At 47.5% G+C, this 24046-nt stretch overlaps 3 protein-coding genes across 12 annotated transcripts in view; 1 reads left to right on the forward strand and 2 right to left on the reverse strand.

Annotated features, from left to right (window-relative positions):
* The window catches only part of ARHGAP17 (Rho GTPase activating protein 17), a 48303-nt gene extending 45528 nt beyond the window's left edge, over nucleotides 1–2775 (forward strand). For 2 of the 8 annotated variants that reach the window (XM_054842665.1, XM_054842667.1), the window contains one exon: nucleotides 1781–2775. Coding sequence is in view for 2 of the 8 variants with exons in the window: in XM_054842662.1 (XP_054698637.1) it covers nucleotides 1859–1989 (131 nt within the window). In the remaining 6 variants the exon portion in view is untranslated. Of the gene's footprint in view, nucleotides 1–175 lie in introns of all 8 variants that reach the window. The other 6 variants (XM_054842666.1, XM_054842668.1, XM_054842662.1 and 3 more) reach the window with 4 other exon arrangements.
* Nucleotides 2776–3395: 620 nt separating this feature from the next.
* TEX47 (testis expressed 47) lies at nucleotides 3396–6083 on the reverse strand. Its single transcript, XM_054842670.1, is given in 5 exon segments — nucleotides 3396–3608; nucleotides 4042–4267; nucleotides 5043–5107; nucleotides 5469–5663; nucleotides 5666–6083. Coding segments are annotated over 5 exon segments (765 nt in total). The 5' UTR covers nucleotides 5756–6083; the 3' UTR covers nucleotides 3396–3419.
* An 836-nt stretch (nucleotides 6084–6919) lies between these two features.
* Nucleotides 6920–23346, reverse strand: SLC5A11 (solute carrier family 5 member 11). Of its 3 annotated transcripts, XR_008579430.1 has the most exons (18): nucleotides 23235–23288; nucleotides 21356–21582; nucleotides 19998–20174; nucleotides 19009–19080; nucleotides 18132–18236; nucleotides 17830–17889; nucleotides 17245–17349; nucleotides 15806–15911; nucleotides 14904–14984; nucleotides 14272–14477; nucleotides 13339–13474; nucleotides 12495–12602; nucleotides 11951–12101; nucleotides 11545–11713; nucleotides 10604–10819; nucleotides 9207–9369; nucleotides 8729–8843; nucleotides 7983–8101 (listed from the first exon to the last, which is right to left on the reverse strand). XR_008579430.1 is itself a non-coding variant. In XM_054843318.1 (16 exons), exons 2-16 carry the CDS (start codon nucleotides 20127–20129, stop codon nucleotides 7881–7883), a joined length of 2031 nt encoding a protein of 676 aa, XP_054699293.1. In that variant the 5' UTR covers nucleotides 20130–20174; nucleotides 23235–23346; the 3' UTR covers nucleotides 6920–7880. The 3 variants fall into 3 exon arrangements, 2 of the variants coding, with proteins under 2 accessions (XP_054699293.1, XP_054699294.1); XM_054843318.1 differs by lacking the exons at nucleotides 8729–8843; nucleotides 21356–21582 and having other exon boundaries at nucleotides 6920–8101; nucleotides 23235–23346; XM_054843319.1 differs by lacking the exons at nucleotides 8729–8843; nucleotides 9207–9369 and having other exon boundaries at nucleotides 7962–8101.
* Between the last annotated feature and the right edge of the window lie 700 nt (nucleotides 23347–24046).

Here is a 24046-nt window from a genome sequence, read left to right on the forward strand (position 1 = left end):
TTTTGACTGGCCAGTTTCACATTGTACAGAAAATCCTACCTAGCAATTTATGTGTTTTATACAGAGGTTCATTTTGTATTCAGTATAGTGTTACCATTGTTTGTCACCAATACTCCTTTCCTGTGTCACCTCACACTTTGTTACCTCCTTTTCCGATTCATCCTTCAATACGCAGCCGTGATAGGGAGAATGTCCATGCCTGCATCTGAAGTTGAAGTACACCTTTTGAACCGTACTTTAAATAAAAGCTGAACTGTTAGGCACTGTTAGATACCAGGGGAGTGCAGCGCCTCTGCGCCTTGGTTCTGTGCTCGTCTCTTCTGTGGTCAAGCTCAGCATGGAACACTTTGAGTAAGGGAAAAATGCAAGAAGAATTTGGGAACTCACGCGATTGCAGTTTATTCTTCTAAGCAATATTGCTTCTGTTAACAGTAAAAATGACTAAAAATCTAAAGTTTAAATCAACTGACTTTAAAAATACTTATGTTTTTATCTGTGGTAGAAACAGTAGTTATAGTTGGGGTAAAGGAGAGCTGCTGATGTTATGAAACTTGGTTTCATGGGTTGGGGGCTTACTTTAAATACATGAGTGTGAGGCTAAGTGAAAAGGTTTGGGTTTAAAGTAGCTCCAGTAATTATTTCTTCAAAGATCTGTTGTGATTGTCTTGTAGAAGCCACAAGGCACTGTGCGCTAGACATAGTCCAGTAACCAGGGCACTGACTTTCAAAATGAGAATGAGGGCCGGGGAGAGGAATCTGTTTAAAAGATTCCCCTAGATGATAGTGGTCAACTCATGACAGTACTGATGGTTTCTTTTGTGCCTTCTGGATGATTTCATTCACCACTGACAAGCTATCTTAACAGAGTATGGTATTCCCCAAGACTCTGACAGAAGACTTAGGAGAAAATTTGTAGTTCACACCTCACAAGAAAACATAAATTCTGGAGACCACGCTCAGGCTTCAGTTCTGTGTCTGCTTTTGCCATTTAGCTCAGAAACTTTCAACTTGAATATTTATAAAATAACTTCTGAGCTAAATTTAAAACTTAATGCTTGAGATATGAGTCAAAGTCTTCATAGGATGCCTATTCCACCTATGTTTAAAAGCAAGGTATTTATTTGGATTCTTTATTGATTTAAGGGATCAAGATGATTTTCTATTTGGAACAGCTGCTGGGTTGCAGTAGGTGATGTTGTGGCATATTATAAATTAGCTTTCCAAAATACTGACTTAATATTTTCAGTTATGTTTTTTGAACTGTTATGGATTTTTCTGGTCTTTTAACTACCAGTGCAGTCAGTCACCAGAAGTGCAACATTTTGAGGTCCTTCTTGGACACCTTGGCTTGAACAAAATTCTCCTCCCCTCAGAAGAGGCAAAGAACATGATGTTATACACAGTAAAAGGGTTTAGTCTGCATTTTATATAAATAATTTCTTCCTCTTCTTGTGACCGTACCTCCTTTTGACACCATACATGTTGTTATTGCCCCCGAAGGTCATAGGTGGTGGTGAGCTGGCTGATGGTTTAGGTGCCCAATTTTTTGGCTGTTTTGATGTGAAACTCTGGAGTAATGTTACCGCTCTTAAGGGGCATGGAGGAAGAGATGTTTTTCTTTTATTATGTACAAGACTAAAAAAGGGTATGTAGGAGAAGCAAATCAAAAACATTTTAGATTGGCTTAGCTTTTTTGTGTCCATGTGTGCATGTGCACATACGTGCCAGCCCTCTGTTTGAAAAGCCTTTGTTGATCTTTCCTTTCCCTTTTCTTTCTAAGGAAGTGCACCAGAAATACACTAGTGAATGAGATGTCACTGTCCAGACTGCTAAACTTGCTATTCCATTTTTTGTGCAGACTCTAATTCGAGTATTCAAGAACCACTTCAAAACCCTTCTTCAGAGCTTCTTACAGAGACAGCGAGCAAAGAACTGCACAACCACCTCATGCTTGATATTGACAATGATACGGAAAGCACTGCTCTGTAAAGGAAACTCTCAAACTTTTTAAAGTTCCTCTCCGGGTGGGAAAACTAACAGACCTAACAGTGAAAAGCTTCTTTTGACGATATGGCAAAACTGTGTAGAGTTGTGACTTGTGCATCACGGAGAAGGTGATTTAGCCATTCAGAAGAAGTTTAATGATCTGTGTCTCAACAGTGGTTTTCTTGGATGGAAGGAATTACTGCAGAAACTTGCATAGGAAGTATAATTGCTGCTAATACAGATGGTATTAGTAGAAATTCCAAAAGAATAAGCAGCAGAACATTAGTTATTTAAAGTGCATGTATTATGGAAATAATCTTTTTAAATGTCACGGTTAGACTTTTATTTCTAGTTCTTAGATATTACAAGGAGATGCCTTGCAAGAGACATTCCCTCACTGATTTGCTGCAGATTCTTTTTAAAACATGAACCAAAAAATGCCAGAGTGCTGGTGGTGACTGCTGGTTATCAGTTGCCTTGTCAAAACTGTGGATGTATTCTAGTGCCTTGAAGGACTGTCATACTGTAGAAGGAAACTTACTGTATCTCTAATCATTTCATTGCTACTTAATGATCAGTACTTAATACTTATTTCATAGTTATTTGTATTAACCAAGCCTGCTTTTGTTTATGTGAAACTTGCAACTCTATTTCAAGACAAAACTGTGGAAGTATGTTTTGTGCTTTCATTGAAAACGGCTGAATTTTGAAAGAACTTTGAAACAGCTGTTTGGATTCGTCAGTTGGGTGAACATTTATAAAATTAAAGATTGTCTTTTGTCAGCTTAAGGCATCTTTATTCAAGTTTGTGAGTAACATTGCTTCCGGTGGACACTGATGGTTACGCAGTCATTCCCTGGGCTTTTGTGGCTCACGAGTTGCGGGCTGCTCAGCTCGTTCTTTTAAGGACTGTAGCGGAAGCATGCTAGGAATGAATATGCATCTGTTCCTTAATGTGTAGATTCATCTTAAACACAAATGAGTCCAACTGCAAAGAGAAACACTGGATGCAGCCTGTATCATGCAGAGAAATGAGATGGAACAGGCCATACCGTTTCTGCGAATGAGAGGGAGGGAGAGGAAACTAGTCAATTGAGGTAACATTCATATAACTAGTTGAATTATGCTATAAATTCCTTGATACTCCATAATACATTTTACTGAAGTTATTAAACTAGATCTCAGGCTTAACTACAAAATAAAACTACGTTGCACTTGGTGACATGATAAATATATTTTAGTTGCTATCTCGCTGATGCCCCAGTTTGAGATCCCAGTGGCTGCCCAGTTGTTTCCTGCAGACATCTTTTATCAGGGAAGATGACCCCTACTAGTGGGTGTAGTCCTGCTTTCCTCTGTCACTGCACTAGCACTGAAACAAACTCTTGTAACTCAAAATTCAGTGTTAGGGGCCAAAAATTCTAGTTAGGCTACTAAATTTGATATTTTGTGTGCAGTGTACCTGAATCCAGGGCAGGTTGTGAAGGACTTAAATAAATTCTCAGAAAATCTTCTGGACTTGCACATTCTTCAGCATTATACAAATAGTTAATTGTCTCTGCTGGGATTAGCAACTCGGGTGCAAGAGTGTGTACACTCTCATTGGTGTCCTCACTGTCCTCCTTGATAATAAACAGCAGATTTGATTGCAGTTACAATAAGAGCACAGGGCTATGGCACAGTTAAAGCTGAGGAAATTTGTCCAAAACAGCAGGGCTGGAGTTACTCCCTTGTTTTCCAAACACAACTGTATTGTCTGTTCCCAGAGTGCGCAGCAAGGGGCAGGGGAGGAGGCAATGGAGGTATGGGATTCTTGAGTGACTTTCATCTTTAAGCTATGTTGGTGCAATAGATCAGCTACAGAGGTCCAGAAAGAAACTGGTAATAAAACACTGAGGTTTTGTAGTGCTTTAACACTGCTTCTAGAATCCTCTTGGGTATATATGCCTGTAAATGCCACTTGAAAGACAAGTGCAGCTGCTTGCTGCTGTGGTTTGGGGGATTTATGGAGGTAAAGTAGGTAAATTTCTTACAGCTCTATTACTTGAATTTTACCTCACAACTTTGAATCCAGGCTGCCAGTTTGAGTAGGAGGGTAAGGCACTCCGCGACCACCTCTGCCGTAGATTGTGATTGTGTCGAGCCTTGTGGATGTGTCATGGGAGACATCGCTATGGCCACGTACCAGTCTGGGAACAGTCTGGTGGGGATGTTATGTGCCACCACTAAAACTTTAATTTCCTGGAGTAAAGCACTGAGTGGAAAGAGAGTGAATTCCATCCTAAAGTACAGCAAGTAAACTAAGCAGTGAGTAGATGTTTGCATTCCTAGAGCTATGCTAGAGCACTGTATGCGTACAGCCAGCAGAAACCTTTTCTAATTGTACTCTGAGGGACTGTGCAAAGGGGTCTGGAGCAGACTAGTCGGATGGGAGGGTAAGAAATAAGGGAAGGAGCAGTAGGGATTTAATAAAGTTGGTAGCTTGCTTTGATAGGAAGTCCATTCACAGCAAAGAAAACAGTGCAGCTTTCATGAACCTGGATTTCAGTGAATTAATATGGGGCCCCAGAGAAACACTCAGGTTAAGACAATAATTAGCTGAACTCTGTGGGACTGGTTTTGTAGTGTTGAAAGGGCAACTAGGAGGCTGGAAGGTAGTGACCAGTACTATAAAGATAGTTTTTGGAATTCCAGTACATATATCTACAACTGTTTACAAAGCAGGGTACGGAAATAGTAACAGCCCATTCCTAAGGAATTTTTCTGGTTTTTGAAATGTATGAAGGCTGCTGACAGTTGAAGTCCTGGTGTTGTGAAGATGGACTCCAGTGTAGAGAGCTGGGCAAGAGCCTGCTGGCAGCTGGTCAGCTGCTGACTGTATCCAGGAAGGATGCATCATGTTAGCTGGAAAGTGTTAGCTCCTCTGTGGTCAACAGGTATTCAATGGGAGGATAAAAGGTTGATATAATCATACCTAATGTTCAGTTTAACCTTAAGGAAGTGTTCTACCACTTCAGCCAGAATTTTGTTTTGTCTCAGTGATACAAAACACTTACCTATGACCTTGATTTTGGAGAGAAGCTAAATCTCGGATGATGAGATGGATTGTGCTACTGCAAGACTGCAGAGGAAAGGGCAGAGTTGTGACAGAATTGCATATTACAAACTAAGTCATCGGCTGCCCTAGATGGGCTTTTCCTTTGAGTCACAGGCACTGAGGACAACACACATTGTTCCTATTACATCTGACAGAACGTCATCTAATTCTGTCAGAAGAATGTTCTGGAGCAGTTATCTGAAGCACTGGGAGGAGCAAATCCCAGAGGTAAGATACTGAACCCACCCCAGCGTTATTCAGGTCTTTAAGCCTATGTATGGGGTAAGACGTGGTTGTACATTTGTAGTTAGCTGGATCTTAAAGCCAAACTTGTACAAAGATGAATCAAGGTTACTTGATCCCACCAGGAATTTATGTAACTTACCTCTACTACGTGACAAATATAGCTGGAATAGAGAAGTAGCAGACCTGAGACTTGTTCTCCTGAGTGGTCTTCTAATGCATTTTCAAACAATCCTCTGTGATAACCTTGTTTCAAAAGAAAAACTGGCAGTTTGTCAAACGGTTTATAGCGATAGTTCCAGCAAGTTAGTGTTGTGTTGTCTGGTCTGTGTTCTCTCTGCTGCCATAGACAACAGATTCATTGATTAAGCTTTTATTGTTCAGAAGAAGCATGAAAGCATAGCTGCCACGGGAATCTCTTCTTGACATGTACCAATGCAATTCATGTTAGCTCCTAAAACTGCACCAAAACCTGCAATATTTCTGTAGCTGAAGTCTCAAATTCCTATTAGCATTTGTTTAAAGAGGTAGTTACATCTTTGGTGCTGTAGATACAAACATAGCGCACTTCAGCAGTCTTGCATGTGCAGTTGGACCCTTGCCTCTGCTTGACATTGGCACTGATACAGGTGTTTTTAAAAAAAAAATCTTAATGTAGTGTCTCATCAGACAAAACATTTGGTATACATTATGACCTGAGAAAGCCATACTTTTTGCAGGTTGGTTGCAAAAACAGTATCAGACTTGAAAAATAAAATCTCTCTCCCCCTCAGGGTTTCTAATAGTTGTGTTTTATTTGCTTAGGAAGGATTCCCAAGTGACAAAACTCTTTATATGGTTTAACAAAACTCTGTTTTCTTATTTTATGGGCTACTACAACACTTACGTGTATCACTGCTCCATACTGCCCGTTATGTTCCTCCATGCACATGCAGTGCCATAAGCTTTTCTAGGCGATATTTGCACTATTTAATATCTTCTAAGAAACGTCACGCCAGAGGAGCACAGAAGGCCGGATCCCCCGAGCCCAGCGCGCAGCAGGTAAGCGATCGCCGCGGCCCGGGGAAGCCGCCTGCCCGCTCGGCCCCACCGGGGGGGATCCGGGCCAGAGCGGCTTTGCGAGTGGCCAGCGTGGGGCTGCGTGTTCCCTCCCGGCCGGGGCACCCACCTGCCACCTCTTCCGCCGCCGCCCCCTCGCCTAGCCGGGCCACCACCAGCAGCCTGTGGAGCAGGAACCGGCACTGCGGGGAGGAGAGGCCAGGCCAGGCCAGGCCAGGCCCGCTCGCACCGCCCGGCCCTCGGCGGGGAGCCCCGGCCCTGCCGCCGCCGCCCCCCCCCCCCCCCCCCCCCCCACCTGCGCGGCGCGGTCCAGCCTCTCCCGCCGAACGGCCAGCAGGTTCTGCCGCTCCGGCGCTGCGGGCTCCGGCGTGTGCAGCCGCCCCGGCGCCGGGGCCCCCTCCGACATGGCCGGCTCGGCCGCGGGGACCGCAGCCCGCGAGGGGCCGGTGGAGCCCGCGAGCGGCCGCGCTGGGCCCGAGGCCTCGGGCAGCCCCCACAGCCCCCCAGCCCCACAGACTCCAGGCAGGCAGGGAGCAACTCTCGCTCTTTAATAAGTTTATCTGCAGCTACAGAAAGCCCGGGGGACGGGCAGGCTGGCCTCCCCTGGGGACGGGGCGTTACATGAAGGGTGGTCGCTGGTCCCGGCCGAGGGTGTTCACGGCCCTGAAGTGCTTGGACAATGGCCGCGGGGTGCCCGGTCCTCCCCAGGAGGTGAGAGGGTGCTGCCAGGCCCTGCGCTGCCCTCCTCCATGGCTGGTTCAGTTCCTTCAGATGTCCCCGAGAACAGGTTCAGGGCAGTTTCACGGCCATTTCCACGCTGGGTGCTGGCATTGGTCAGTGTCAGCTCACCGGCCAGCCCCACCGTCGCTGTGAACGGTGCTCACACTGTGCGGGCAGGCTGCGAGAGCTATATTGACTCAGCACAAACTCACAGCAAGGTCAGCAGCCCTATAAGCACTAATTGCACACGCTTCTGCCCGCTGCATGCGTAGCGCTGACGGAAGAAGCTAAACCAGCGCGGCTCGCTGCTCTGACAGCACAGACAGCAGGCGTTGACCCTCCTCGGGGCACTTGGAGATGTTACTCGCTCCTCCGGGGTAGAGGAGCTGAACCAAAGGGGAACCAAGTGGTTGTAGCTGGTTACAGAGGCATAAATAGGAACAGAATCCAGACTTCCTGAATTCCAGGCAGGGCTCTAACCCCAGAGCATAATTAAATATTTAAAATAACCAAACAAACCTCTTCTGCCTAGCTGCCTTCCTTAGCTCTTTACACCCACCTTGTCGTTGCCAGTTCAGGTCTGACAGTGATGGTGCCAAGCACTCGACACCTTTCACAGCCAGGCCCACATTAGAAATAAGGAAAGGATTAGGGAGGAGGGTCTGTCTTCTTAAATAAAGAAATAAAATTTAGAAAGCATTATGAATTATGTTAACCCTCTGCTAATTATTATTATTTACACCAATTAAAATTAGTTGATGTCATCTGGAATCTGCTATGCGAAGTAGGCCCAGAGGAAGATCCCAGCACATACACATAATAGCAAGTTGATGTTCAGGACGTGTTTCACCAGCGGTTTCTCCTCCAGGGAAGCCATGGGAAGCGGCTCAGGTTTAGTCGTCACCGCGTTCTCGGTGTTTTCCTCTTTGCGCTCCATCCCGCAGAGCCACAGAAAGGTGGTCATCAGCTTCGAGTTCCCTTTGGCATGAGTCATACCTAAAAAGACAGCAAATAGTGAGGTATAAATTTAATCAACAAAATGCATCCCAGGAAGGTATCAGTGTGGTCCTGTGCAAAGGGTTTTGATGCAAAAATGCACCAGTGTTCTTTAAATGAATATACTAGCTACGCTGAGGTGTAGGAAGCCCTTCAATTAGCATCTTTTGGGGGCTGTAATACCAACTTCATTCTTCCCTGGAGCTCTGAGCTCAAGTTCTACTGTTCCCAACATTCAATTAACAGTAGACCAAACCTAAAAGCTCAGCTGTAGCTGCTTGGTGCCCATCAGCTCCCTCTTACAAGTGCATGCTCTACTCCATTTAGGGTCACCCCACGCCACACACGTGTAAATTGAATTCTCCCAGCTCAGGCGTGGGTTGGGGCATACAGGACTAAACGCTGGGAAGACAGTGGTCATGCACAACAAACGTGAGACTTCCCAGCAGTTGGGAGCTCTGCACCGTAATTCATTAACTTACTGATCTTTTCAACAGCTTTTTATAGATCAAAGGAATACACAGCAAAAGCTGCAAAGTTACATAAACAGTGTCCCAAGCCTGGCAAAAACAAGTGCTGATAATCATCGCTGGAAAATGCAGAATGAGTTGCTATGCATGTTTGTACCTAATACCGACAAGTACAAGTTTTAAAAAATGTAAATCCTCCTTCACTGATCTGTCAAGAACTCCGCCCAGGGCTCTGGGTTCTCCCTGCTGCTAGAGTCGATCAGAAAACATCACTGAAAAACAGAAATGGAATTTCATGAAAATAATTGTGTTTTTCCTCCACCCTCCCCTTTTTCAACCAGTTCTCCTTGCAGCAGGTGCAAGCAGCACCAATCGCTAGTGCAGGATAATGGGCATGGCTTTCTGTATCCCATCCAGCTCCTTCTTGATTTCAAGCATATCTAATGCCATCAAGAGATGGAAAAGAAACTAAACTTCTGCTTAGGTAACACTGTCAGGTAAAAACCTTTTAGCACGCCCTGAAGTTACAGAAATCCGGAGGAAGTAGTTTTAATGTTTCTTGTCTTCAAAGCCTTTACATAATGCCTAGGGTTGTTAAGTGTAGGTATTACTGAATACGATGTCGGAGCACTTACATTTATTATCATTTGAACTATTTTCAGAAGCAATGCTTATATCAATCTGGAGAGCTGGACGCTCAGCTTCAGACACTCCTTTTGCAGCATCAGGGGAAGGGCTGACTGCTAGGTCTTTCTTGACTGGTAGATCCCCACGTGTGAACCAGGTAAGCCGACTTATCTGATGGCATGAAGAGTGGTGTTAAAGAAAACTGCTTTCACAGTTGTTTAAAGGACTACCTTACCGGTAGAGCAGCCTGCAGAGAGAATACTTAGAGGGGCTGAAATCTGTTCTCCCACTCTGTTGGAGCAGGCGAACAGCCAAGTGCTCAGCTGGTAACTACAGAAGCGATGGCTACCATTGGCATGTTGGATTTAGGTTTGTCTGGAACACGGCAGCTGTTTGTAGAGCGACACTCTCTGAAGGATGACATTCTTCACTCTGTTACTGAGGAGGAGACATTTCTGCACAGGACCATCACTGGATGCAGACTGAGAGCGGGTCAGTGAAGGGAGCAAAAGAATGGAAATTGTGGCCAGGGAGGAATGATTCAAAGAACTGGGGTTGTTGAGAGAAGAGAAGACGGGGGGGGGGGGGAGAAATGATAATTTTCTTCAAATATGCAAGAGACTCGTTAAAGAGGAGCGTTCTCAATATCAACGACAGGGCAGACAGAGAGGGATGAGCACAACAGGAAGCTGGAAAGATTCAGGTTGGAGATGAGGAAAAGCTGCGGCTGGAAGGGCAGGTGAGCTCTCAGATTGATCACACACCTCCCTAGGCACTCTCCCTCTCTGGGGACTTTTAAGAGTAAGTTCACCAGGTCTTTCAGAAATACATCAGGTTAGTCCTGTCTCGAAGCAAGAGGATGCGTTGGCTGTATGATTTCTGAAGGTCCCTTCTGGCCCCTCTTTTTGCTATTAATGTTTCTCTGTAGCCTCGGTATATCTATTGAAAATAGTCAAACTGGCACAAACCTGTTCCAGAGGAAGTGTGCTCTCTGCCCTTGATTTCTCTTTTCTGCGAGTAAAAATGGTTCCTCACTAAATTAGTAAGAGAGTTGATAAAGATGACCCAGAAGCTGGAATTTCTTGGAAAATAGAGGGAAAAAGCTAATTTGTCATGGATTAAATACACGTTTGAAACTTAAGAACAGCTCTTTGTAGCATCTACCTTTGACCAGTTTCCAGGGTGGGAATCTGGATTCATGGGACCAAAATCTTAAATAGCAGCAGGGTGCTGGAGCAGAGGAGCAATTGCTGTTACGGGTTATTGCAAGTGTGGTTGTAAATAAAAAATGAATGAAAACTTCAATTTCTAGATTATATATCCCCATGTTATTTCCATGGATGTAGTGTGGGGCATCCTGGAAAACAATTACAAATAACAAGAGAAATCTGAAGGGGTGACGCACCATTTCTTCCGAGGGCGGTTCTGTGAACATGCTGACCACCAGCACAGTGAGCGTGGAGATCGCGGCCAGGACCATGGAGAAGTAGAGATAGTGCATGTACTTCACCACGCCTGGTCGGAGGTCAGTCTCATCACACTGGGGCTCCGGGTAGATGAAGTCCAGCACCAGCCGAATGACGCCCAGCAGCAGCCCAATCACCAGGCCCCAGAACGCACCCTAGGAAAGGAAGGGGATTCTTTATTGGAGCAAGCAGCATGCATCCACCCAGGATCCAGGGCTATACCCATGTTCGCAGGCTACAAGCTGGCCAGGCTTTCTCCTTGCTGGTTTTTTGGTGGGCTTCCCTCTCCTTCCTTTTCTGCTCTTGCTGTCTAGGTCTGTAGTGCTGTTACAGTAGCCTGGTACCTCTCCCCCGTGGGGGCAAGTGGGTCATTCATTTCGGTATGGAGGTATACTATACATAAGTATAACATCTTATACAGAATACTTTGAAGACTGATATTTGTATCCTAATGATTACCTCAATCCTGGGGGGCTGACAACTGGTCTCCACCTAACTGAAGCCCAGTTTGGGAAGACTTTACCCAGCGCTAGTCATCATGGAGAAACTGGAGGTTTTGGACCCCTGATGCCATCTGGTTTGTCTCCTTCTCTCCCAGTGCTCGCTGTGCCTTCTGTAGCCCCCCATGATGCACATAATACAGTCCATGCAATAAACAAGCTGATGGCTGATACGCCCCTAACATGAAAACCAGCAGGAATTGTTTCCTCCTGGGTGGGTGATGGTTGCTTGGGTTGTGCAGAGGTCTGGGTGCATTTGTTTTCCCAAACACTACAAGAGGCGGCAGAACTGCAGCCTAGGGTGGTGGATTGAACTCTAAGACTTTTTTAGGACAACAAGGCCACAGAGGTGACTGTGCTGGGCACAGCAGAGTCATTACCTTTTCATTTGCTCTTTTCCAGAAGCAACCCAGTATAAACACCATTGCCACTGGGGGCTGCAGGTAGGAGCTGATGGACTGGATGTAAATAAAGAGCTGCCCTCCCTGGCCAGCCTGTACCAGTGGGATCCACAGGATGGAGACCACAGTGAGCAGCAGCACAAAGACCCTGTGCAAGAAAGAGATGCCATTACTGTTAGCTCAGGCCGTTCTTTTCCAATTGCTCAGCTTGCAAGACTCCTACTGAGATGTCTCGTAACCATAAGGCCCCCGCTCTAGTCCTCCAGCAAACCTATGCAATACAAAGATATTACATCTGCACAGGGACAGCAGGCTGCAAGGTGTGCCAAGATGCATCTCTAATGCCCAGGCTCTGGTGTAATGCACGTGCCCAAGTTCTCTGTACCTGCCAACGATCATGAGTTCCCACTCAGAGCAACGAGGACGGAAGTGTTTCCAGAGGTCCATGGTGAAAATGGTGCTGGCACTATTAAAGATGGAAGTCAGGGAGGACATGAGAGCTGCTATCATCACTGACATCATCAGGCCCCTGAGTCCTGGAAACAGAAGAAGAAATACAGCTGCCCTGAGGAATCCCCAGTAACCCCACTGTCGGGTGTCCTCAAATTCTTCTTAGAGCTAGAACAGACTTCAAGAATGGTTTTAGCCCTGATTTTAAAATGTCAATGATAGGGAGGTGTTAGCTGTTGATTCTCATTGTTAAACATCTGCGCTTTATCTCTTATCCGAAGTTGACTCAATTAGACCTCTGGATACTGGATCATCAGCCATCTCTCCTGTGGCGTTCTGTCCCATCTCACCAAGCCCAACATAAGCCCCGCTGAAATTAGAGTTGCAGGGTATTTTCCCCTCTGAACTTCTCTCGCAGACACTTTTTGGCTGGTGCATACTGTACCCATCAGTGCCAGCACCGTTACCAGGCTCCTTACCTACAGGCAGAAGTTCTATGACCAGCTTAGGATAAGCAATATCAGAACACCCAGACGGGTTGCCACAGATTTTTCGGCAAATTTCCGCATCTGCACAAGCCACCAGATCTAAAATAAGCAAGGAGGAGTAAGAGGCAGCATTGTGTAGTCACAATAAACCAACATATCTAAACGGGTTAGTCTACTGAATGTTGTAAACGGCTTTCTAAGTGAAATACTGCATATTGGAAAGCTTGAAAAGCTTCCAGCAAATAACACAGGACTATCCCAACATGGCGAGGTAAGGGCAGCACTGAGCTTCCCTGTTTTCCCTTTTTGGTATAGGTAGTTGACCTGCCCTGCATGTCTAACTCCTCTCTAGGAATGTTGCTCACCTGAGGACTACGGCTATCCACCCTCCTCTGGCACAGCTCCTCACGGACAGGCACATCCACCCGTTCCCACCTGGTGAGCAGTTTACGACACTCAAGGTGGTATGTTAGGATTTCTCTGAGTGCCTCAAACTTAAATTCCAGGAGGAGTAACACGTCGGATGCAGGAGGGTCCTAAGTACATGATCAAAATGCAGAGCAGCTGCAGGTAGCAAGCTCAGCACAACTGCCGTGAGAACGGATGACAGCCAACTGCTCTAGCACGCAGAGCAATGCGTTGTGAAAGTACGCGTCTGGGGTCTGCTGTAGGAGGATACGTATGCTTCCGCTTATAACCGGAAGGAAATTTCTTCATACTTTGGGCATTTGAAGCATTGCAACCTTTTAACTTACTGGGTAAAGGCTGTTGCAGATCTGTAGAGTAGGCACAACCAGTAGTGACAGAGGGAACAGATCTCTCCTTCAGCACTTACCTGGAAAGAGAATCCGGCTGATCATGCCTGGCATTACCATCATAAAAAGGGGCAAAATTTTCAAGTAGGATGTCATCAAGGAGCCTCCTTTAGCATGAGAGAGGTTTTTAGCAGCAAGGGACCTCTGAACGATGACCTAGAAATGAAGAAACGTGTTTGGTCTGCTGTCAGCAGAGAGGAGCTAGCTGTCGATGATGTGATACCAATTGCATTAGTGTGTATACTTTATCCTCATCTAAACTATTGAAATCTTAGAAGGGTGAACACAGAGCTTGGCCGTAGCTTGATAATTCTTGCTTCACATCCTGAGTACCTTACAGAAACATAAACCTGAAAGGCATTGCTTGTGTCATCAAATCTGAGCCTTGCTCCTGCAGTATACCATGCTGCTTAATCTGTTCCTTAACTAATCATACTCAGGCTTAGAATTTTCTTTTCTTCTAAAAAGAAGCCTGGCCAGGTCAGCAGCCCTCTTGTCAAAGTAGGACAGAGTCTGAAATGAGCAGAGTTAAATAAAGAGTACTACAGGAACATCAGGAGGTTGCTTAGGGATTCAGCCTTGCTGGCTCTGATGTTGTCACTAGGAGGAATGGTAACCAGAGCCCTGGGAAGCTGAAAGAGTGAATTCACAGGTGGTTCATAAGAAGTGAAAGGCTTAAGTTAAAAGAAATGAACAAACAAACAAACCAAATCATCTTTATAGACTGGGATCAACTCACACATTCTTACCCCTTTTTATGTTGAAATGATTCCCAAAATTTAGTTGTGCATATCAAGTTTTGCATCTTTAGGATTGAAACCATCAGATTTTTACTAAATTCCCATGAGAAATAGTAAAGCAATCCAGGCTATCGCAAACCCGAGGTTTGTAATCAGATCAAACAACCAATAGCATGTTCTTGAAACCAGACAAAGAAATAAGCAGTAACCCACCTGATCTGTACACCAATACCACAGGGATGGGATGGTCATTCCCACCAAAACTCCCGGCCAGGGAAGGTCAGAGTTAACAGGGTCTCGGAAAATGTGAAAAGCATCTTCTCTTGGCAAGCCACAGCTACTGTTTTCCTTGCGGGTGCTGGGAATGGCATCAAAGTATTTTGTCTGTAAACCTTCAAGACCGCCAACTTCAACAAAGCCTAAAATAGATCATGAGAAGCAGTTATCACATCTTCCCGGGTCAGTACTCTGATTTTCAGTCTCTGTGGTTTGCTATGGGTGATGCTCCACAAGTATTCTTTAAAATTGGAAGCTATTGACTCTAACATTGGGCTGGGAGATAGCATAATGCTGGAACTGCTGGCTAGAGGAGGTGCTTGTTCATCTATTATACTGCTTCAGAACATATTTCTTTACAGATTTTTCAGGGAGTACTCATGCATTTTTACCATGTAGAGAACTACTATAAGATTATTTGTACGAGCATGTATTCCAACAGGAAAATATATAGAAAGCAGTTCCCAGAATATCAACTGAGTCATCAGTTGTGATGATCCAGCTGGTTTGTAGTACTTGGTAAAGCTTCTGTCATAGTTTTAGTAATAAAACCCCAGGGAAACACTCACTGAAGACCATGAGAGTCACAGCCCCGATCAGCATGATGAGAGTTTGCAGAGCGTCTGTGTATATCACAGCTGCCAGGCCACCTACGAGAGCAGAGAAGCAGCAAACTCTGGGAAACCGGGTTTGTTTTGCCGTAGCATCTCACACTTTGCAGAAGTTTTTGACAAGCAGCATAAGCCGAGCCCCGTGCCTGGCAGGCTGGCGTGTTCTGACCGTGTTGGGGGGCAGTCAGGCTAATTCCTGGGCATGACAATTTGGCTGAAATTTCTCATGTTTTGAATCATAATGAGTCACCATTTTGTCACTAAAAAGCCAAAGTCCAGTATAAGTACTTCTACGGGAAATACATGGAAAAGCTCCAAAACAAAGCGCAAGCTGAATAAGGAGGAGAAAAAAAGAGAAGGGGGTGAGCTTTATGAGCAACATCACTAGGGGTGAGCACTGGGAAAGGAGCAACCTTTATTTGTTTGGGATTTGCTGCTTACTTCGTGCATGGCTTTTTTCCATTTGGCCACTCATAAGCCCTGAAAGGGCACCCAAGATTGACAATGCTTTCTGCATTACACGGCTCATTGTTATGTTAATCACTCATACCTCCAAAGAAGCCCAGAGGAAGAATGTATTGAGCAAATGCCTTGAGCATAGCTTCTCCTTAAAGCAGAACTGACTTGCATCCACATCTGGTATGGCCTTATAAGGGGTATTCAGTTACTCTTAACCTGGTAATTTTTTCTTAACAGGCAAGTTATCAATTTCTTTCTCCCCCCTATTATCCATACTCATGGCAAAACCAGATTGTATGGGAAATGCAGGACTCTGAGCGCAAGGATGCATGGTGCATTGCGTGAACACACTGAGGTCACTAAGCAGGATCTGTGGTATGACCTGAAACTCAGCCACGTACCCGCCACAGTGTAAACGGCTGTGATTGCCAGCAAGCCTGCCACTGCGATGTAGAGGTCCCAGTGTAAGGCTTGCTGAATGAAGAGAGCCCCAGCATACATATCAACCTAGAGGAAAAGATAGTTATCACAGTTGCAATGATGGCATTACCGAGCCCCTCAAAGCTAGTAGTGCCAGGAGCATGAACATTTAGCTGACCAAGCTGTCTCCTTTAGTGGGACCAGTCTGGTTTGTAACTGCCCGTGACTCCCCACAGTGTCTTCTCCATGTGGCACGTCCCTCTGCAACCCCAGCTCCTGCCTCCACTTAGACAGTTTATTACTACTGGTCACAGGGGACGACAGGGAGGGCGATGATGGAGCTGTCCCGAGAGAGGGGGAGCATGCACAGCACTCTGAAGAAGGCATTTGGGTGGGGTGAGCTCAACTCTTCCCCAGAACACCAGTGAGCTGGGTGGGGGAGCTGTGCTGGCTGGGGGACCAGAGCACCCGCGGTGCAAACCTCCACAGGTGCCTCAGCCTGCCACCAGCCCCAGCACCGCTTTGCCATAATGCAAATTCCTCCCTGCTGACACGGCGACAGCGAGATAATAGTGTCCTTGGGGCTGGCACCCAACCCTGACCAACTAGCTCTGCAGCTACATGAAAATGCTGCATTTTAGGAGAGCTTTAGGATAGGCAAGCTGCAGACCATAGAATGACAGACAGATATAAAAGCATCTGAACGATCCATTCTCTCCGAGGAATTGTATTATCAGTGATTTGCATCAAGTGGTTAGTTTTTTCTAGAGGAGAACCTGAGCCTCGCAACTAGCATCTGTTTCAGAGGGGACACAGGCAGGCGTGCGTCAGACAGCGCGTCCCACTTTGGCCCCATACGTACAAGAAAGACACCGGCAGGGACTTGTCTGATTTCACAGATTCATGCACTGCTGCATGGTTAATAAACAGCTAGTGAGGTGTTGCGCAAGGGTTGATTCAGTTATTTATTCAAGGCACTACATCACACAGGTGCAATAAATCACTAAACTCTTTTCACCTAAACACATACCAACTCCTACATTCTTATTCATCCTGCACATAACAGCGTTTGGTGTCTGCGCAGGCAATATATACACAAAGGGAAGAGACTGGGTAAGCTGCCAGGCATACAAAACCTAATAACAAATGCATCCACACTCACAACTTAACTTTTCAATGAACTCTTGTTCAGGACATTGACACCTAGCTTTCCCTCTTACTGTAGCAAGCCAAAAGAAGTTATTCTCTTTGTTTAGGTTCTCAAAACAACTATAGTCTAGCTTCCTCAGGTATTTTGACAATACACCCTTTTCTGATAATACAGGGAAGGGCCAGTACTTGCATTTCTCAGCCTTGCTGATCAGCATGCGTTTCCAAAGGGAATTTAATTCAGTCTGTTGCCATGGTTTTTTCTACTTACTGATATTTTGGTGAAGATATAGATAAACAAGTAGAGAATCGCCAGGAACATCTGAATTCTTTTGCCTCCAAAACGTTTCTGCAAGTACTCAGGCATGGTAGTAACCTATGTGGGAGACATACCGTCAGAGAAGGTGGCATGCAGTCACTCCTGGGAATTGCAGAGGGCTCACCCATGGAGCCAGCGTGGGCGGTTTGCACTGATAGAAGGCCGGAACAGCCCTGCCAGTTGCACTGCGCTGGTGTTTGGTTCTCAGCTGCCTACTTAGGCCAGCACAACAGCTCAGCAAGCACTGACTTCACTGTAAGGCTCACTATAAACTGTGATATGGGAGCCTCTGTCCATCTCCTCAGGAGATGGAGCAACTCTCCTCCACTACCAGGGGTGGCGGGGCAGTCTGACCCCCACGTGCTGTTCCCACACAGCAGCTCTGCTCCCTTTCAGCCTAGGCCACCAGAGCAGCTGGGTGCACCGTGGCTCACACCTTGCCTTCCAGAAGAAGCAGAGGTCCAGCAGGAGATGGTTAAGCTCATGAGCCAAACAGGTGGTTTAAATACCAGCAAATCATTGATGGACACTACTTACTCCTGCTGCTATGTAAATTGGAAGGAACAGCCAGGCCAGCACCAAAACACAAAACATCCCCTGCAAAGCAAATGGAAAGGAAGGTCAGAGGCTGGTCAAGGCTGCAATCAGGTGGGTCCATGGGGACACAGGGACTGGGTTGTCCCTCAAACCCCCAGCAGCTGGAGGTGACTTCTAGCTCATACAGCAGGAGTCTGAGCCTTTGGCGCTGCCAGACCTATACCCTTGTGTGGCGACCCATTGGTGTTGGAGTTGCCCTGTCCAGCACGGAGACGGCTACAGAGCCGCTGTGCCACACTCACGTTCCACTCGTAGGCTGTTGCGGCAATTCCTGAGGCAGCTCCTGATCCAGCCAGGCCGATGAAGTGGCCACTTCCAACGTTGCTGGCAAACAGGGATGCGCCCACCTGGAGAAAGACAGGAAATTGGATCTGTCCCTGGCACAAGGCGTTGTTCTCAGTCTGGTGATGGACAAAGGTGTAAACAGGGTAACTCCATGCTCCAGTGCACACATGCACCCAGTGGATTCCCACCATGGAGGTTACACAGTGATGCTGTTCTCTCATGACTATGGGGGACATGAAATCCTTGTCACCCTCTGCCACCTTCTTCTTTTGCCTACATGTTCAGTGGCTCTGGCACCTCTCTGCAGCTTCTTTCATCATTCGCGGCCTATTGCTCATTTGTGGGCATGTTTAGGACCATCCTGCTTCCAAAACAGCATCTAGTCTGTCACAGGAGAGCAGGGCAGAAGGTGGAGGTAGCAAGTAGAAATGTCAGGTCATCGTGTTATTGTACATACTGACTCACCAGATCAGCCCAAATGAAATACGCAACCTAGCAGACCGGCTCAACATAAAGCTGCGTCTGCAATGGGGACCACCCAGTTAATTCTGGAAATCTCCAGATCGAAGCATGCAGAACCGGGCAGGCTTTGCAAGCTGGTGGGCTGGGTCTCGCAGGGACGCAGGGCTGTGGCAGGTGCCCTGCAGCAACTCTGCTTCCCCAGACTCAAATATGGAAGAAAAAAGCCAGTATTGTAACTAGGTCTTTGTAAAACACAGAAGTAATTTTTTGGTTTTGGTTTTGTTTGGAGAAGTAAGATCTGCATGGACAAAAGTGCTCTTCAGTCTTGTTGTAGCCTAGGGGCACAAGCAGTGTAATGATAAAGATACTTACAGGCCACCAAACCATCTGTCCTCCGGCTAGAAAGTAGCCTTTTACAGTGCTGCGCTGCGTCTTCCACATGGACTGGGAAAGCAGAAAAGCAGAACACAGGTTTCAGCAATCATTTCAGTTGCTGCTTAGAGCATCACCAAGCGATTATCCCCAGCGGGAGACTCTGGACTGTCAGCAGATGAAAGTGAAGGGTTTCTTGAAGGACCTCCAGTTGCTGCTGGGAAATCCTGGGGGATGAGAGAGCAGCAGACGAGGGAAGGGACTGGCCAATGCTGTAAGCCATGCACAAAGTTTTCTATCATCTCAGCATCCTGATTAAATGTTTTCTGTGATAAGCAAACTAAACGACACCAGATCCGCAAGGAAGACAAGCAGTTTTGGACAAGAACTGCAGACATCCCTAGTTATTAGGTGCAGCCAGAAGAAATGCTCGGCGTTGCGTGTATTACTCACTGACTCGTCTTCTTCAGAGATTTCAGATAGTTTCATGCAATACCTTGAGAATTATGCACCACATCTGAAGGGAACAACTATTCATCTCTGCCTTATGACAACCAGATTGTTCTTTTGCTATTACAAAAGCCATGCCAAAAGGATGTCCTTCTGCCTTCATTGTATATGAACAGTATTTTTAATTTACGGAATCTGCTGTCGAGACCACTGCGGACAAGCACAGGTGATTTATAGGACAGCAATTCCTTCCTGGATGAACAAAGCATTATTATTAGCAATACTTTGTACTTAGACAACCTCTTCCTTACAAGGGTTCTCAAAACCTTGGCAAACACTAAACCTGAACAGCTCTTCTCTGGAGCAGTGACGACACTTCCCCAGGCTGATGTGAGGAAAAGGACCTGTAAATTTATTTTCAGTTTAATTCAATAAAGTGCTACCTGCTTCAAGCCAAAGTAAAATAATTTGAGGCCAAAACAGCCATATTTTTCAGTATAACAGGGCGCATACGAAAGCTTTTAATGGTATCTGCTTACCCACAGCCCAACCGCCAGGACAAATATGAAGTACAGCACAAGAACAGCAATGTCTATGGAGTCCAGTGTCTTCTGGGGAAACACATCCCACGAGGGGCTCACAGAGGATGGAGTGCTGCTGGTGGTCTCCATGGTTTCTTATGCAGGCTGAGTGCTTTTTTGTCTTGATGCATATATCTGTTAAAAAATGGGTGACATGGTTAGGAGAGGATGTGGGAGCACCATGACGGTGTTGACTGTTTCTGGAATAATTATGGGGTTATCGGCTCTGTGGCTCTGGCTGCAGTGCTGCTCATGCTGGAGCTGTGGAGAAGGCTCTCGTCTCTGGCATTTGCCTTCATTCATGACTCCCTTTCCGTGGTGTGAAGATGCTGCCAGCAAGCAGGCCAGCCGTGGGTTGGTTGGGTTTCTTATGCGGTGGATGATTTTCTATTATTGCGGAGAAATGGGTGCACTAGAGAAAAGGTGTAAATAGCTGAAACAGCCAGAGAAAAGGACCAGGACATATGATGACAGCCTGCAGGTCCCAGTGCGGCAGCACTGTGGGACTGGCCTTGATGAGAAGCTGCTGCCCGAAATGTGCCCATGACAAGCTGCTGGGATGTGAAGACACATGAACTGCTCCAGCAGCGGTGGGATTTTCATCCTTTGCCACAGCGAGAGCTTGAGCCCGGGTGCAGAGAGTACTTGGGTCTCCTCCTGGGTATGGCTGACCTCCTGGCGAGCAGGCACTGCCCTCTCCACTCCCTTATCGGGAACAGAGGCTGGCAGCGTGTTGCCGAGCACAGGGATGGATGTACCCTCCGCCTCAGATGAGCAGCAAGTACCACCAGTAGACAGTGCAGCGGTGTGGGACCAGCACCAAGTGGTGGAAGGTGCCGGAGCTGTGGGTCCATCCTGCACACCAGCCTGCAGTGGCATTTCCTGCGGGTGAGATACTCATGTGCTGCCCACAGGAATAAACACTCGTTTTCTTGTCCAGAAATGCCCAATGAGGAGAACATAGCACCACTGAGGGACCCCTGCAAGGGCTCTCTCAACCCCTCTGGAGCATCCCGTGGTGCCAGGCTGCTGCCCTTTGGCAGAAGGGACAGGATAAAGTCCACGCAAGGAGGTTGGTCGGGTAATTGAACTAATGCAGTTTCTCCTCGTTTCCTCCTCCTCCCCTCACCCAGGCTTGGCCCCGCTTTGAGAGCAGGACAGGAGTCTTGTGGCAGCCCTGGTGCGGCCAAGGCAGGGGCAAGGCTTCGGAGAACCCCTGGCTCGGCGGTGGCCATTGCCGGTCACCAGGGATCCCGGGCCCAGCACCTCACTGCCACGCTCCAACCACGGAGCAGATTCGGGATTATTTCTCTCACCCTGCTGAGCCGAGGAGACGGTTCCTCTGAAGAGGGGCAGAGTCAGCACTCCCCAGCCTTGGCGTGGCCTCTCAGCCAGCTCAGCTCCGGGTCCAGCTCCGGTGCCGCCGGGGTGGCTGGGCTGGGTGTCTGCTGGTCCTCGTCCTCCTGCCTACGCGGCTGGTCAGGTCCTTTGGCCTCTCTTGCGCTTGTAAGGCGACACTTATAAGCTCCCCCCTGCCAAAAAGCTGAAGAAGGTGGGGCAATGGGTGGCCTGCACCAGCCCGGGGCTCCCGGCATGGAAGGTTGGACAACAAGCGGTCAAACAAGTTCTTCCTCTGAACGCTGGTCGAGCAGCAAAGCACGGACCAAAACAGCCGCCCTGTCCCTCAGTCGTGTGTTTCACAACCTTCACTCGCTTCACCCCTTTGTCAGTGTGTTGACAGCACCTGGAACCTGCCCTTAGCTCACCTGTGGCCTGAAGTGCAACTGGCTGCTCTCGTGCACTGGTGGCACCGCCAGGCACCTACTGCCAGGTATGCGAGGGAAGCAGAGAGGGCAGAGAGTCACACGTGCCGTGGTGACGGAGATGCAGCGATTTCTCCTGCTGGGCAGTGCTCAGGAGGACAAGCCCTGCCCCGTGTCCCTGCTGCACCCAGTCCTGCAGCTCTGCCTGGAGCAGGGCTGCTGGGCTTCTGCATTTACCAAAAGCTTGGGCGATAAATAAGCAGTTTCCCGGTGGCAGATACAGTCCCACAGCTGGCGGGTTGTATCCTGAGACATCAGCAGCCTCCTGCACAAGAGCTGAAGATGGTACAGAGCCATGTTCTGGTTGAGTGGCAGCGGTGGCAGCACCGGACTGGGACCGGGGACTTGCAGCTTCTTGGCAGAGCTTTTTCTGTGCTTTATAAAGCTCCTGAATCCCACTGAATTCCTTAGGAGCTTCTGCCTTGCAAGGATGCAGGACACTGACAATCAGAAGATCAGTGCTAGCTTACCTCTTTAAGAGGCAATGTATCTTGGCTGTTGCCGGGTTTTTGCTGGCATGCTTAACCTCTAGCTAGGAAAAGAAAAATGGGGTTTGGTATGCCAGTCTTGGGAAGTTGCTAACCCCGCTCTAACACCTCCTACTTTCTCTTTGGCAGCTCTGATATTGCTGTTTCTTTTCGTCCCGAGACACTTTCCACCTGAGGGCCCGCAGGCGGGAGGTCAGCACCGGCAGTACAGCCAGCGCTATATGCTGCATACGCTCAGTCTCACGCGGGATTCAGCCACACATGCAGGAGAGCGTTCTGTCTTTCCCTCCAAAATGTGTGCAGATCTGGGGCAGAGCTCTGCAGGCGTTTGTCGTGCCCGTCAGTAAAGACAGAAAACACGGGATATTTCCAGGGGAAATTCCCGGAGCTGAATACAGGTGCCTGGTTAAAGCTCCTCTTGCAGCTCCCAGAGCCGGCGGTGAGGCTGGGCATTAGGAAAAATGGAGTAGACTCAGTTGCTCTGATTTCAGATCCTAACTCCACCACAGCCCAGTGGAAATTTTGCCCGTTTTGTGAATTCAGCTCACAGCCCGGTCTCCCTCGGTTCCTGGCACAGGCGGCAGCGCTTTCCTCGCCAGAGATTGTGAGGAAGAAACATCCGTGGCATTGAAATGAAGGCGCTGAAGCCAGCCTTTTATCAATGGTCCCAGGAGAGACACAGCCCACGTGGGTCTCGAGTAACCCGTCGGGACTGTATCGCTCTAAATGCCTCCTCAAGGGGATTTTTTAAAGCATTCCCAGGTCCATCCACCTCCTAAAGACACCACCGCTTGCTGGGGCTGAAACGCAGCCCAGCAGCAGCCCCGAACCCACACATCAACCGGAGCTCCCCGACTCGAGGTAGAAGCTGAAAGGGAACTTACTGTGCTCAGCTGGGTCTCATTCTGTTCCCTGCGCCGGGCACCACCAAGCCTCTGCCAACTGACAGGCAGCTTAAATATTGCCAGAGAATCGGGATTTGCCAGCGGAGCTGTTAACGGTGTCACAAGGAATGAGAAGGAATATTTATAGTCAAAGTTAAACTAATTGCCCGAAGTTACTCTTTTGGTCTCCTGTGGCTCTGGTGAGAAGTGTATTATTTTCACTATCAGGGCTCATGGGTCAAACTCCACAGAGCGCCATTCTCTTAAGCAATCTGCGCAGCTAGAGAAGGGACAAGTAACAATAAAAAAAATCCATGCCGATGTCCTCTCAAGCTGACAGCTCGCGACACAGGGGGGAGCTGACAGCTAGTCCTGTCTCTAAGTTTATGCCTAAGCCTTACAAAGAGCAGAATCCATCCAAGGGCTGGGGCTCATAACTCATTTCTGAGTCTGTAGGTTTATCCTCGAATCGGGTCCGCTTCTGAGACCAGGCTGGAGGTTTTGGCTTCAGCATCATCTGTCTGAAAAACCTGATAAACACTGACAGCCTAATAACACGCTGAGAATGATGCTGAAGAGGGACCTTCCATCACAGCGAGAGACCGTGGCTGGAGGCAGCTCATACATCTCTGAAATCGGGGTGCACAAAGCCCCAGGGCAGCACTACCGAGAAGCCCCGTGCGCAGATCAAGCATGGGCACTGTCCTTACACAAGCCTAGTTCGTATCCCCACAGTGGAGTTAAATTTTACTGTACGGGATCCCCTAAGGAGCATGTTTTACTGGCGAGTCCTCAGCTCTTCTGCGATGCCT

Source organism: Grus americana, chromosome 15, assembly GCF_028858705.1.
Source record: "Grus americana isolate bGruAme1 chromosome 15, bGruAme1.mat, whole genome shotgun sequence".
NCBI lineage: Eukaryota > Metazoa > Chordata > Aves > Gruiformes > Gruidae > Grus > Grus americana.

What these genes read in the sequence shown, in the direction of transcription:
- SLC5A11 (XM_054843318.1), bottom strand. Translation starts at nt 20,129, where the DNA reads ATGGAGACCACCAGCAGCACTCCATCCTCTGTGAGCCCCTCGTGGGAT. An exon ending in AGCCGTTTACACTGTGGCGG is followed by an intron (nt 14,985 to 15,805) that starts GTACGTGGCTGA and finishes CTGCTCTCGTAG; the next exon opens with GTGGCCTGGCAGCTGTGATA. An exon ending in AACCGCCCTCGGAAGAAATG is followed by an intron (nt 9,370 to 10,603) that starts GTGCGTCACCCC and finishes TCATGCCATCAG; the next exon opens with ATAAGTCGGCTTACCTGGTT.